At 35.2% G+C, this 15,154-nt stretch overlaps 1 protein-coding gene across 2 annotated transcripts; it reads right to left on the minus strand.

Moving 5' to 3' along the window:
• Positions 1-3,999: 3,999 nt before the first annotated feature.
• On the minus strand, positions 4,000-8,340 carry LOC149227734 (heterogeneous nuclear ribonucleoprotein 1-like). 2 transcript variants are annotated; one of them, XR_016247819.1, is made up of 3 exons: positions 7,713-8,094; positions 4,685-6,033; positions 4,000-4,130 (listed from the first exon to the last, which is right to left on the minus strand). XR_016247819.1 is itself a non-coding variant. In XM_089377898.1 (3 exons), the coding sequence occupies exons 2-3, from the start codon at positions 7,932-7,934 to the stop codon at positions 4,807-4,809; spliced, it is 1,449 nt and encodes a 482-aa protein (XP_089234024.1). In that variant the 5' UTR covers position 7,935; positions 8,133-8,340; the 3' UTR covers positions 4,348-4,806. The 2 variants fall into 2 exon arrangements, 1 of the variants encoding a protein (XP_089234024.1); XM_089377898.1 differs by lacking the exon at positions 4,000-4,130 and adding an exon at positions 8,133-8,340 and having other exon boundaries at positions 4,348-6,033; positions 7,713-7,935.
• Between the last annotated feature and the right edge of the window lie 6,814 nt (positions 8,341-15,154).

A 15,154-nucleotide genomic window follows, 5' to 3' on the forward strand; every position in this document is an offset into this window, starting at 1 on the left:
TAATCTATTTACACATATATTACATTATGTTATATTTCATTTATATCATTCTTTAAGATACGAGTTAAAGAAGTAAATCGACACAAAGATTTGATCGATTTAAAAAAGTTGGTCAATCTGCAATTAAATGATTTATTTGCCTCTTTAAGAGAGGACTTGATGCAAACTAAGATGTAGATGTAAAACTAATTTAAAACATGAAAAACCTATCTTGAACTAGAATGTGATAGCCCTCTCCCAATCCAAGAGCAAGTTAACTAAAATAGGGGGAAGCATTGGTATAAGTCATAATATGATTTTGTATTAATTGAAGTAGTTAACATTAACTAATACAAGTGAAAGAAAAATAAGTCTGCAAATGAATAATAAATAGTTAGCGGTCACCACATGAATACTTCAATGAATTAAGATTGATTCCGTCTGCCCTACAAAGATAGCTCTAACAAAGCTTCAACAACGAAATGTCAACGACACAGCAATAATGCATAATATCAAAGAAATATAATACTATTTAAAATAAATATCAAAACCAAAAATGAAACTTCAACAATGAAACAATAGTTTTACATTCTGATAATAATACACGAATAACAATTAATTAAAACCATGTCAAAAATTACATTACAAATGTGCAGCCCTGGAGTAACGCAACCCCATAATCACATTAGTTGATATAGTTCTAAGCAATTAAAATAGAGCCAGAAACCCTATGTTAAATATATAATCGATTTTTCTATACATAACAATAGTGCAATTGCACAAATCAAACAACTACAGAAAATCCCCCTTGAGTGGGTCACGACATCCCCTTTTTTTATCGAATTTAAGAATATTTATACAAGATTTATTGAGATAATAGTCTCCCTTGATTCTCTCAACAATAAAGTTAATTACACCAAGGATGACTTTAATTGGAATTCTGACCAAACGTAGATGAACATCGCAGAACGAATTACCCAATTGGCAAATAAGAATGATCCCGCTTGTTTCAAATGGATAGGAAGAATTTACCCGCAATGTAATCACTATTCAATTGATTCAAGAATGTCTACCAATTAAGAAATCCATTTTTCCAACGAGAGGAATTTCAATGGTGATTGATATGTTCTCGCAATCGGCCCCGTAGCATCACCCGATGCAATGAGTGCTAAGTGAACTATTCAAAAATCATGAGAAATTAGTCAGTTACGACTACCTCTCATGGAAATGGTCATACGTTTGAATGACTTACTTAACGCAGTTGAATCCCAAAAATGATATCTAATATAATGCACTGCGTAAATCCCCCATACTTAAAGTTATATTTTTATTAAAATAGCGAAAACATTGATTAAACTATAAAAATGTGTTAGACTATACTTATGCCGAGAGACCCTTTTAAAATAATTAAATGACTTTTATTTATATGTGGCAGAAGCCAAGTGGTATCAGAAGTAAGCTCATCACAACTTTTAAAATGAGACAAAACAAAGTAGTTATGATATTGGATGGCTCTGATATGGAACAGATGCAATGTTATATTAAATCATTTTTGATTAAGCCCATCGGATCCGCAACCAAATTGGCGATCAAAAGATTAAATCTTTTCGGAGATTTTAGATATGTGTAATTTCAAAAGCTCTAATATGAAAGTGGATATGATTTTCTAATTAATCCAAAACTTAAATCAAATCGGGTCCAACATATCAGAGATTAAAACATATCATAAATTAGAGGGTATACCACATATCGGAGATCGGAGGATATATGATATCAAAACTTTTAAGAAGTGACAAAAAAAACTTTGATACGAGGGATTCTTTGATATAAGGGAGCGAAGGAGGGTTACGTGATATGTCGGTCCTCCATAATACTTTAGCCACTTTATAATATATATCACCAAAATCTATATTCATTTGTTTATATTAAATCCATTTTGTAAACAAATCCATTTTTAACAAGGTTCTTAGTTTCTATTTTATGTTTATTAAAAAAAGCTAAGCCACTTACCACATTATAATATGGTTAATGTATGAACCTTTGTCTTGAGGACTATGTTTCATTAATTAATCTAATTAAAACAAAATAATAATTACAAGTTTATTAACTTTATAAAAATGAATATTTTAATTAACTTAAAAGTCTAAATAATAAAAAATTTGCAAACCATAAGGAAAGATGAAACAAACATTAATGAAAAAGATGACTAGGCTAAACTAAAGCAATAAACACTCGAAGCTCAAATGGATGCAAAAGAGCATCCGCATGTCTATTATGATAGAATAAAATGGGGTCATTGTGTTTGCCTTCAAACTATTTCTATTTGGCTAAGAGCTCGTCTTCCTTGAACATATGGAAAACATATGGAAACAAGTTAATGGCTCAAGACCAAAAGGCATCTGACAAGAATGAAAATTTAACCCCTTCATAGGCCACACGTGGATAACTCCAATTGGCGTGGTTTTTCTTGATTAGCAGTGATGAGTCAACCTGCATTCACAGATCGCAACGAGTGATGGCTTTCCCACTGCTGGTTTGAAGCTATGATAGGTTTTCCCACTGTGTTAAAATGTGTACATGAGATCTAAAAAGATTTAAATCGGTGTAAAATAATTGAAAATGCAATTAAAATTTATTTTTTAGATGGAACAAATATATATATATATATGACATTTCAGAAAAACCAACCTAGATTAATCAAGCAAATCAAAAAGAATGTATATACTAGGAGATTTCATCCCTATTATTGATGTTTGATAAAAATCTCCTATTATTGATGTTTGATAAATCCAAATTTAAGATGGGTCTAGACTGAAAATAGTGTTGACAAAAATATCATAGCAAGATGTGAACTAACTAAAACTTGGGCATTATGCAATTATATATACTTACAGTTCTTAATAAGAGGAAGAATGACCTTATCTATGGAATTGCAAAACCGTAAATATTTCTCAAACAGACACCATGAATATCCTATGGGCTTGAAAGATTTATTAATTTACTCGGAAACTTTGCATATTTGTAGAGTTTAGCACAATCATGGGCTCAATTAATATAGCACTCAATTTTCTAAAGGGAAAAACGCCCCAAATCAAGGATTTGACCTTAAAGGCTTGTGATTAAAAGAGAAAATTGTCCATTCAAAAAGAAATCGACCTTAAAACGCTCCGAATGACGGAGTTAAACGCTTGTAATTAAAAAGCAGAGATTTGGTAATTAAGGTCAAAGGGCTTGTAATTAAAAGGAGAAAGTTGACAATTCAAAAAGGAATCGACCTTAAAACGCTCCGAATCACGGAGTTACGCTTGTAATTAAAAAGGAGAAATTTGGAAATTTCCAAAAAGATAGTTTTCAGAAGTTTGAAAAGAAAAAATTTCGCTTTAAATAGCAGCCCCTTCACCTGAAACTCCACATATTTTAGGGTAAGATAGTGGATTATATTATTGAAAAGGAATGGACTACCAAATATACACCCAATTTGGTTTTGGTATCTCTCAAACACTGGATGTGAAATATCTGACATTTCAGAATCCCGTTATAGCTGTTCAAGTTGTTATTTTCAAGAATTATGTCTTAGGATACCCAATATTCCTAATTTGGCAGCAAAAAGCTCATCCATATAAACTTTCGAAGCTTATCAATTAAGGCAAAAGATTATTTTAGTATTTGGGTAGTAATACAAATGTGCCCATCCATCCATTATCTGTATAGATGTTTAGTAAAAATGTTCTAAAGATTAAACCTAAGTACTGTGCTCCAGGGGAAAAACAAAATCAGCTCAAAAAATCAATGCCAGCATGACATGCGAAATACATTCAATTGCAGACAGGAATACAGACCACAACAGTATTGAGCTTAAAGTCCAAATCTTGTTGCCCCCTTGCCAAATATGTATATTTAGCAATAATCTCAACCAAAAAAGGAATTTCATGTTGAGTGATAAACAATATAACGACCAAGACTTTGCTGGAGTTTAGTTGCCCGTCATAAGGCTCTCTGAAGTGAACATGCTTTGGCACCTTGTTGGATGAAATTTTTGGTTGTTTATCGACATTGAAACAATCCATTATAATCAGAGTTCCCACACTTTCTGCGCTCCATACTCCCACAACCATCACAAAAGGCAATATTGACTGATTAATCAGCGTCCCCTGTACAAAATCGCACATACAGGAGGAAACAAAATTATGCCATGGACAAATATAAACATTCAATAAGCAATATCTATGCTGACTGAGTCCCTGAAGGCTTAACTCCAGCTGAAATAGCTCCTCTACTCATACCCCTACTTGATTTAATGAGACAACTGAAAATATCAAAGTATAGGAAAGATCCTAATTTTTCACACATCCCAGGTTGCTGAACTGCTTAAAATAAACCATTCTATGATTTTCAACAATATACTCCACTCCAAAAGTAATTATAAAATCCTCTAGTTCATAAACTACTAAAGCCTCTCAGTAGCTTAAACATAAAATGAGTCATCCTAAACAGAAGCATAAAAGCACCTAATAACTAATCTAGTATGTAAAACGGGAAGCTAATACAAAGCTATCTGCCTGCAATACTCATAAGACAAAACCATAGCTTCAAACAAAAACTACCAGCGAGAGAGATTCCTAACTCTCCCATCTAATTATGTTTTAGTCTTAGATATTTGCAAAAGACCTAGGCTAAACAGTTGGGGGATTTAAAGCAACCCGACCAGTCCCAACATATGTTTTTATCTCTGCCCAGAAGAATGCCAGAGAGTAGCAAGCTGCATTTAGAACTCCCGGGCCTGGAAAAGACTGGTAAGGTCAAAGAATGACCCAATATTTAAAAGCATCACTGCCTCTGATTCTGCCGGCCAGCAGCACCATATCCTCCATAACCTGTTGGCCCATTCACTGTCCCATCCACATTAGGAGCTCCATATCCTCCACTTGATGCTGCAACAAAACCTGCTGAAGAAGCGTCTGGCCCACCTGATTTCCAGACCGTCTCTGAATATCCAGAGTTACCATGGGGATCTCCATAGCCAACTGCATAAGGTCCTCCTGTTCCCGCTTGTTCACCATTGGTGTTGCCCATGTTGTAATTTGGAGCCGCACCTCCACGGCTAGGACCACCATAGCCTCCAGCTGCATTAGAATTGTAAGTCCCATCATTGTTTGCATAACCATATCCATAATTTGGGTTTGCATAGCCATTACCAGTGCTGGGAGATTGCCCAGCTGCACCAGAAACAGTAGCACCTGAAGCAGGCCAGGGAGCTGCAGCTGCATAGCCTGCATTTGTCCCGTAGCCAGCAGTATTACCTTGGTTTCCATAACCAGCAGCCCCTGCGTTACCCCATGGGTTCCTAGGAGCTCCAACTGGGCCATTACCAAAAGCTGTGTTTGGTACAGGAGTACTTCCATATCCTCCAGCAGCACCAGCATACCCTGGAGCTCCAGGAGCACTACCATAACTATTCATGCCATAATTTCCATAACCATACCCACCAGCGTTAACTGCCCCATAACCCCCAGGTCCATAGCTTGGGGTACCATAACCAGTAGGTCCATAGCTTGGAAACCCACCTCTCCCTGCAGGAGGAGGCTGCCCATACCTGTTATTATCCATTCTTCCTTCATAACCACCAATATTTGAGGTTGAGTTGTTATAACCTTGATAGCCTCCAGCACCTCTGCTTGCAGCTCCAGGAGAAGCATCCTTGGGTAATGCACGCTTAACTTCTACAAGTTTTTCATTCAACTGATGAAAAGACTTCTGCAAAACATTCTCAACTGCATCTTCTGAATCAAAAGATATGAATCCAAAACCCCTTGGTCTCTGAGTATTATGGTCATACATTACAACAACATCTGTAATGTTGCCAAACTGCTGAAAATAATTCTTGAAATCTTCTTCCGTTAGATTGGCTGGCAATCCCCCTACAAATATTTTCTTGGTCCTAACAGATCCTCCTCCTCCTCCTCCGTAACTTTGACTGTGATTGTCATTGTTATTGTAGTTGTTGGTTCTGGCATTATGCTGTTCACTTCTGGGAACTGCTTTCTTTGCTTCCACCTAAAAATTAAAAACACACATTTACAAACGTCTAAACTAGTCACTAACTACAACAATAAGAAAAAGAAGCATGTAACAAAATTTCAACAGCTGTCTCTTGAAAGCTTAAACTGAAAAGTAAGATACCCATTCAAGCAAGCATTAATTAAAAGTACACAAACCTGAAGGAAGTTTTACTCTTGTTTAGCGGGGCTTTATGGAATATCCACAACAACACATATGAAATAGATTGATAAGAAATTTAAATTGCTTACATCATTAAAAAGAAGTTTCACTATAATTTTCGATATTTTCTTGAGTCATGCCAACAGAAAGTAAGAACCAAAATAATTTATTCTTCTCTGTAAAAGGTTTTCTTTTCTTTCTCGCCACAAAAGGAAGAAACATTGCATAAAAAACACACAGTTAGAGCGCTTCCTTTGCAGGGTTTTCTAGATTTTTTTTTCTTTACTCAAGACTGTTTTCTCATTATAAATCCAACAATAATGGAAGTCAGGACCAAGAATAGCCGGAAAGATTTTTTTCCCAAGTCTTTCAAGAAGTATTTTTCAAATATATCCGACATAAACTAAACATGAACTAGTCTTGTGTCTTAGATTTCTACCCACAGTAGATATTAAGGTGAAAAAGCATAATGCATTGCCAGTAACAGAGTTTCCTACTTCTTGTGGCCAAGACATTTTGTACAGCATATGCTCGAGTAGTTTGTTCTGTGAATTCTGTTCAGTTCTCAGCATAAAAATCGTGAACTAAAAAAGCATAATGTGTTTCCATTCACAAATCTTCCCATCTTTCTACCGCCATAAAACCTTGTACAGCATAAGCTCAAGTGGTTTATTCAGTGGATTCTGTCTAGTTCTTAAAGATAAAACGCCTGAACTCAACTGCCCAGGAGACTTCGAGTATTAATTTTTCTTCAGTTGTAATCGAAAACATACACACTCTGAAAACATGTAGATAGTTCGCTTTGGCGTCATTAAGTACATAAAGCACATCTGAGAGCCTATTCTTATAAATTAGGTTTCAAATCTACATATCAGGAAAAATAAAATACCCAGACATTACATGAACAACTACAATTAAAAGCAAATTTGTCGCATTTCCGTTCAGTCCTTATCATGAAAATAGGTATTTTAATTTAAAGGGTGAGAAGTTCCTTCAGCTAAAAGATGCCAGAGGCATCTTATGTATTTGGCCAAAGTAGCTAAGAATTTGCACAATACTACATCCCCGTTGAATCTTATGACATACAGGTGGGACACGGCACAACAAGGATGGAACACTAGTCAACGATAAACACTCTGCCCACCTCAGCAATAAACCAATGCCTTTTTAGCAAAAAGACCTTATCCCCAGAAAGAAGATAACCCTAATGCCCTTTTAATCAGCTTTTACAGGTTTCCCAACTCCAAGGACAGGCATGAAATACAGTCATCTCGAGCGCTTTCATGCATTTTCTTTCTCCACCAAAAACAACCCACAAACCAAAAACGATCATTTACTGGTCTTCTTGCTAAATATACTAAAAAAATCTCGGCAGGTTTTTATCAAGACAAACCCTAAAGAGACCAAAGTTAAACGATATTCATCGGCATTTACCCTAAAGCAGACCTAGCCTGAATGGGTATTCTCTGGCATATTCTATTTATCTTATCAAGCACAGATGATTTTCCTCTTACCGCTCTGCCGTCGATGGTGTGCTTTTCCTGAAGAGCTATGTCGACCATCGAGGGGTCTGAGAAGACCACAAAACCGAACCCTCTGGCACGACCCGTGAGCCGATCTTTCATGATGACAGTCTGAACAACCTCTCCATACTTGCTGAAGTAGTCCCGGAGCCTCTCCTCGGTCGTCTCCCATGATATTCCACCGATAAATATCTTGCAATGATCTGAATCCATTCTGTAAAACGCCCAAAATGAAGAAGGGCAGATTAAATGAAGTGTGGATGGAATGAAATGGTCAAACCCCAGAGAGCTATTATTAGTTAAAAATGGCAAGGGGGACTAACATATAACATGTACAGGTCTTGCCCTGGCCCAAATGCAAAAGACATGATTGAAAAGATCTAGAGAGTAGAGTAAGGATCTGGATCTAACCTGACCGCCTGATCAACGGCTTGTGAACGCGTCTCGTCTCAGCCGTTGATTTAATCACGACTACGGTCTGGATTCGCCTTTACAAATGATGTGTATGCTCCCCGAATTTTGCTTTACAGGAATCGCTTTGCCCATGTAAGGCTCAGCATCAAACCCTATCCGGACTTCCGAGAATTCAAAGAATTTTGAAGTGCTTCCTTCAAATTCAAATGAAGGAGGCTAAAGTGAAGTTTATAGTGCTTAATAAAAACGTTTTATGTGATAAATGTTTTTGTGGGGGTTGGGGGGGAATTTTTTTTATATATATAAGTATTATTGGTTATAAATTTTAAGTGGCTTGGGTTTTTTGGGTTTTTTTAATAATGGTGAAACAATTGCTAAAGCAAAGTGATCGCTATTCTCATTGATAAATTTCAAAATAAATTATGAAAAATTATTAATAATATAAATATTGTAAAATTGTGTTTTCATATATGTGTAGGTAAAATATTTTAATGTAATAATTTTTGGAAATAATATATTTCAATTTTGTAGGTGGACACTTCACTTATTATAAGGGATTTTTATGGGGTAAAGATATGGCAAAATGAGAAAAAAAGGGAAAAGTTATTAAGAAAAAAGATAAATTATTAATAAATAATTGATCAAAGTAATCAAGTAATAGTTGGTGACTATAACAAATAAATTATTAATTAATAATTTTATCAAAGTAACTAGTAGTTGTTTTTTTTGCTTGACCTACAAAGGATTTGAACATTGAATTTCATGATTTACAAAATACTTCATAACACAGTGATTGTGTTGCCCTGGTGAGCATCACTAATGATTACTTTGATAAATTAGTTAATTTTATAAGTTTTTTATTTTCTGTATCCAAGCTTCTGTAATCCATAATGAATTAAGCAAAGTGTTTCGGTAGAAATTACATAAGAGAAATTTTTTTCAAACCAACAAGTGTGGTTCATCATCAGTACCAAATGAAGAGGCAGACCATGACAAATTTAAATAAAGAGCCATGTAGAGATATAATTTCAAGTAACAGCTATATTTTGAACAATAATATTTAAATTATGATATTAATTTATTAATATTTTAAAATAAATATTATTCAGTAATGGCTATATTAAACGGCTAGCTTTTGAAAAAAATATTTAAATAATGATATTATTTCATTAATTTATTAAAATTATTAATAGGTAACGACTCGACCAATTTTTGAAAAATGATATTTAAATTAATTTATTAAAACCAAATATTACTAGTTTTCGAAAAATAATATTTAAATAATGATATTAGTTTATTAATTTATTAAAAATATTAATAAAAAATAAAGTTTTTTTATTAGTAATTTATTCATATATCCCCAACGATTACTTTGATCAATTATCTATTAATAATTTATTCTTTGTTGGTTGCTTTGATCAATTATTTATTATTAATTATGTTCATAAGTGTTATGTATAGTGAGGTTTTTTGTGGCGACATTGTTCATATTTGTTGTCCTTGACACAATCGTCGACACGTGTCCTCCATGTCATCGTGAACAAATCCCTACCTTTCTTATGCCCATATGACCATCCCCTTAGACATAACCAGCAGAAGCTTCTGCACCTGCAGGGAGTACGCCCAATAGGATGTTATATTGGACTTTCTCCTAAGCTCACAACAACAACCATAGAACCCATTGGTAAGAACAATCATAGAAGCCCAAGCTCCCTGAGAAAGGCGTGGAAGGAAAGCAGACTCCTTCTGCCCCCCTCTGGTTGTCAAGGAGGGTTTCAAGACCATTCATCTAACAAAGAAGTTCCATTGTTCATATCATGATATATTCGGCATTCTCATGGATGAGAATAGATGGAAGGGTTTCACTCAAAGTAATGTCAGGATTAGCCGAGAGGTTAGCAGTTCTTTCTCTCTATTTGATGGTGCCATCACAGGGTCATTTAGAATCTGCAACAAGATAAGCTTCTCATCCAAGAGTGGAGATTTGGGAATTGGGTCGATGGGGTTTTCTCTACTGTAATTATTTCTCCTCTCTTTTGCCCCTCTGATCCTTAATTATTATGCATTTTGAATTTGTCTTCTAATTTTGGTAGGAGTCTCTGATGCAAATTTTGGAGGAGCTTTATATGAACCCAATGTGGTGGGCTGGTTGCAGGTGTTAAGGATAATCATTCAAAACTAGAAACTATTCCTTCAAGTTCGGGTGGAACTTCTTCTCGGTTTTCCTTTGGAGTATCAGTCATCAACCTCCAACTTTAGTTATTCTGCTAAAATAGCAGAACTGTCTAATTTTCCTGATGGTATGGCAAAACTTCAAAATTACCACGGAACCAAAAGGAATTAAAAACCCCAGTTCATAACCTTATCGCGTCTGCCACTCCACAAACCTTTAGCACATTAAATCTCCGTCGTTGATCTCATTCCTCAATCCGATGGTTATCGCGTTACCCGCTTGCCAACTAGCTTGGTCGTTCCCCACCGTCGATCAATCTCGCTTGATCCAACGGCTATCGTGTAATCTTGCGTGGATTCTTGCACGACCAATATCAAGTCGAGGGCGCGCGAGAAAAATAGTTTTCTTGTGCTACATGTCACCCGCTAAGGATAATCGTGTGAATTTGTAGAATACCACTTACCACCTTTTAACCATGCAAGATACTACTTACACCTATGAAGACCGCTCTACTATTCTGATTAACGTCTGCGCTTGTTGGCACGCGATGACCATTAGATCTATTGGATCTGTCCAATCAGACGATTCAGATCTTTTCCTGGGTTTCTCATGAATTTATCAGGTTTCCTCGCCAGACTTAGCACCTCCACCAAGTTTAGTCTGTCTCTAAATTATTTAAATACACAGTGAGTGAAGATTTAGATGCGACAACACAAGATTATACAAAACTCAACAAAACTCAGAAATATTTCGAAGGAAATTAAAACCTCCGAGATTTGACCATTCATGCACAGTATTCACAGAGATATAGAGAAATTCCAAATTTTACATTCCAATCCTCCTCAGCCAAAATCCGTCAAAATCCCATTCTACTAATTCAAAACTTACATAAATACCTACTCATACAACAATCAGATCCTAAATCAATGGATCGAATCTGCCTAATCCTAGATAATATCTAATATGCATGATATTCTCCTCAAGAATCTCAACTAAACCTAAATACTTGAATTAATTACAAGATAATTCAAATCCCTGAATTCTAGCTCAAATCCTATCTAGAAAGCTTTGTAAAGTGACAGCTAAAGGATCCCACTCCTTTGCTTGTAAACCTTTTTTTGTATTTTTGGAATAAAATTCGAAGTCTTTTGTCTTCAAGCCTCATGCTCCTGCATCAAACTCCTAAGGACAAAATTCTTCATGGGCTCCTGTCCATGAGCTCTTCTATAGAACTACCCAACTTCTGTAGCATGGCATCTGTCATCCAGGTAGCATCAGCAATTGGTTGATCCTTCCACTTGATCAAATACTGAAAATACTCTTGTCCTCTTGTCTTTTTAAACAATCTCTTGTCTAAAATCTTTTCTAGCTGCAATGCCTTTGTTGTAGGTAATTGTTTTACCCAATCAACCTCTTGTTCTTCTTTATCCTCTGTTGTATCATCTGCATTTCTATTTTCATACCTATACAAATCAGCAACATTGAAAATTGGAGATATTCCAATGTCAGGGGGTAATTCAATTTCATATGCATTTGCAGAAAATTTCCTCAAGACTCTGCATGGTCCAATTTTCTTAAATTTTAACTTGTTATACTCCCTTTTTGGAAATCTTTCCTTCCTCGGGTGTGTTAAAACCAAATCTCCAACCTCAAAATTAACTTCTCTCTTCTTCAAATCTGCTCTACTCTTGTACTTTATGTTGCTATCCTGTAACTGTTGTTTTACCTGTTCATGTATTGCTTGAATCTCTAAAGCAAAATCTTCTCCTTTAGCACTTCTCATTTCATCTTTTCCCAAGTCTCTCAATTCAGACACTCCTCTTGGGTGCATTCCATAAACTATATGGAATGGACTCTGCCCTGTACTCCTGCTAGGAGAATCATTATAAGCATATTTATCCTATGCCAAAATTTGATCCCACTATTTTGGATGTTCACCAGCAAGACTTCTTAGAAGATTACTCAAGCTTTTGTTTACAACTTTTGTCTGTCCATCAGTATGAGGATGATAAGCTGAACTGAAACTTAGTTTAGTACCAAGTTTCTTCCACAAGGTCCTCCAGAAATGACCAACAAATCTGGTGTCTCTATCTCAAACAATGCTCTTAGTTAACCCATGCAACTTTACAATCTCCTTAAAAAACAGATTAGCAACATGAGTAGCATCACTGGTTTTATAACATGGAATAAAATGTGTCATTTTAGAAAATCTGTCAACCACAACATAAATTGAATCATTTCCTCTTTGAGTTTTTGGTAAACCAAAAACAAAATCCATACTTACCATATCCCAAGGTCTATCTGGAATAGGTAATGGAACATACAAACCCATGGTTTAGCTCCTTCCCTTTGCATACTAACAGATTTTACCATTTTTTTACATACTTTTCCACTTTAGATCTCATCTTCGGCCAGAAATAAAACCAATTTAACTACTCATAAGTCTTATCCGCACCAAAATGTCCTCCAAGTCCACCACTATGTTTCTCCTTGATTAAATTTTTCCTCAAAGAACAATTTGGTATGCACAATTGATTTCTTTTAAACAACAATCCTTCTTGCAAGAAAAAATCCAACCACTTACTTCTGTCTAACAAAATAGGATTTTTACAAGCTTCAAATGCTTCTTTAAAATTTAAATCTTTCTCATATAATTCTTTAAGAAAATCAAAACCCAACACTTGAATTTGACTTTCCCGAACTAGGATACTTTTTCTGCTTAAAGCATATGCTACTTTGTTTGATTGGCAATTTATATGTTTTAATACAAAATTAAAACTTTGAAAATATTCTACCCATTTTGCATGTTTCTGACTAAGGTTTGGTTGTTTCATAATGTACTGCAATGCATGATTGTCTTAATAAAGTATAAACTCCTTAGAAATCAAGTAATGTCTCCACTTTTTCAATGACTGCACAATTGCATAAAATTCCTTATCATAAGAAGAATATTTCTTCTTCGATTCATTCAGTTTTTCACTGAAATAAGCTACAGGTCTGTCCTCCTGACTTAAAACAGCACCAATAGCTTCTCCACTAGCATCACATTTCACTTGAAAAGGTTTATTAAAATCAGGCAAAATTAAAATAGGTTTTTCAGTGATCTTTCTTTTCAACAGTTGGAAGTTCTTTTCTGCTTCAACAGTCCATTTAAATGGTTGTTTATCCTTCTTTATAGTGTCAATAATAGAAGCATTGATCTTACTAAAATTCCTTATGAATTTTCTATAAAAACTAGCAAGACCATGAAAACTTCTTACCTCAAAAACACTTTTCGACGAAGGCCACTCTATAATTGCCTTTATCTTCTCTAGATTCATCTTTAATCCATCAGCAAAAACAACAAAGCCCAAATATACTAACTCTTCCTTCATGAATGAACATTTCTTTAAATTTAGCAGTAACTTTTCTTGTTGCAGCTTCTGTAAGACATAACTCAAATGTCTCATATGTTACTCTTTAGATCTGTTGTAAACTAATATATCCTCCAAATATACTATTACAAATTTACCAATAAATTCTTTCAGCACTTCATTCATAAGCCTCATAAATGTACTAGGAGCATTTGATAACCCAAAAGGCATTACCATCCATTCATATAGTCCTTCATTTGTTTTAAAAGCAGTTTTCCATTCATCTCCTTCTCTAATCCTTATTTGATGATACCCACTTTCTAAATCCAGCTTTGTAAAATATCTTGCTTCACTTAAACAATCCATCAAATCTTCAATTCTAGGTAAAAGAAATATGTACCTGATTGTTATTTTGTTGATTTCTCTTGAATCAGTGCACATTCTCCAGCCTCCATCTTTCTTTGGACTCAACACCGTTGGCATTGCACAAGGACTCAAACTCTCTCTAATCAATCCTTTATCTAACAATTCCTAAACCTGATTTCTTCATTTTCTATGGGAGTCATCCTGTACGCTACTTTATTTGGCAGATGTGGCCCTGGAATCAAATCTATATGATGATTGATTTTTCTAATGGGTGGTAACTCATTAGGCAAATCATCTACAATGATATCACAATAATTTTCCAACATCTCTTGAATTTCAATTGGAAAATCATACATATTAGTGGAAGTAATTATTACCTTGGGTTTGCAAATCAATGCAAAATTTACCTCATTCTCTTCAATCTGCTGCAAGTATTCTTTTCCACTCAGCAATAGGGTCTTTGGATCATATTTTCTTGATGCATGCTCTTCTTCCATAGGCAGTAATGTATGATTAATACCATTTTTACCAAATTTGTATGTGTTATTTTTCCTATCATGCATAGCTCCTCTATCGTACTGCCAAGGTCTTCCCAGCAATATGTGACACACATCCATAGGCATCACATCGCACATAATTTTGTCTTTGTATCTTCCCAACTGCAACTCCACTTCACAATGTTCCTTCACTAACAACTGATGTCCTTTTTGAAGCCATGACACCTTGTAAGGTGTTGGATGTTTCTTTGTCTTTAATTTCAGCTTTTCCACCACTTTTATAGAGACCAAATTATTGGTGTTGCAACTACCAATTACCATTTGACAACATTTTCCTTAAACCTTGCACACAGTCCTGAACAAAGTCTTTCTCTGCGCTGGTTCAACAACTTCCTTTGCTGGCTTTAAAAAAACTTTGTTAACTACCAAAGATTCCCCTTTCTCTGGTACATTTTCTTCTTCTAGCACCTTTGCTACTTCCTCTTCAGTCTGAGCAACAATTACATTTCTCTGATTTGTCCCTGCATTTTCTGGGCACTCATAGGCTCTGTGTCCCAGCTTGTTACATCTGTAACATCTGATTTCTCTTCCTCTGCCTCTGCCTCCTCTTCCTCTGAAAAACTCCTTCTG

This window comes from Pinus tabuliformis, chromosome J (assembly GCF_031772625.1).
Source record: "Pinus tabuliformis cultivar Carrire ecotype Pingquan chromosome J, CPIR1, whole genome shotgun sequence".
Lineage (NCBI taxonomy): Eukaryota > Viridiplantae > Streptophyta > Pinopsida > Pinales > Pinaceae > Pinus > Pinus tabuliformis.

Excerpts from the sequence above, each read along its gene's own strand:
- LOC149227734 (XM_089377898.1), bottom strand. The coding sequence starts at position 7,934 with ATGGATTCAGATCATTGCAAGATATTTATCGGTGGAATATCATGGGAG. Across the intron at positions 6,034-7,712 it reads ACACCATCGACGGCAGAGCG|GTGGAAGCAAAGAAAGCAGT; the intron begins GTAAGAGGAAAA and ends TTTAATTTTTAG.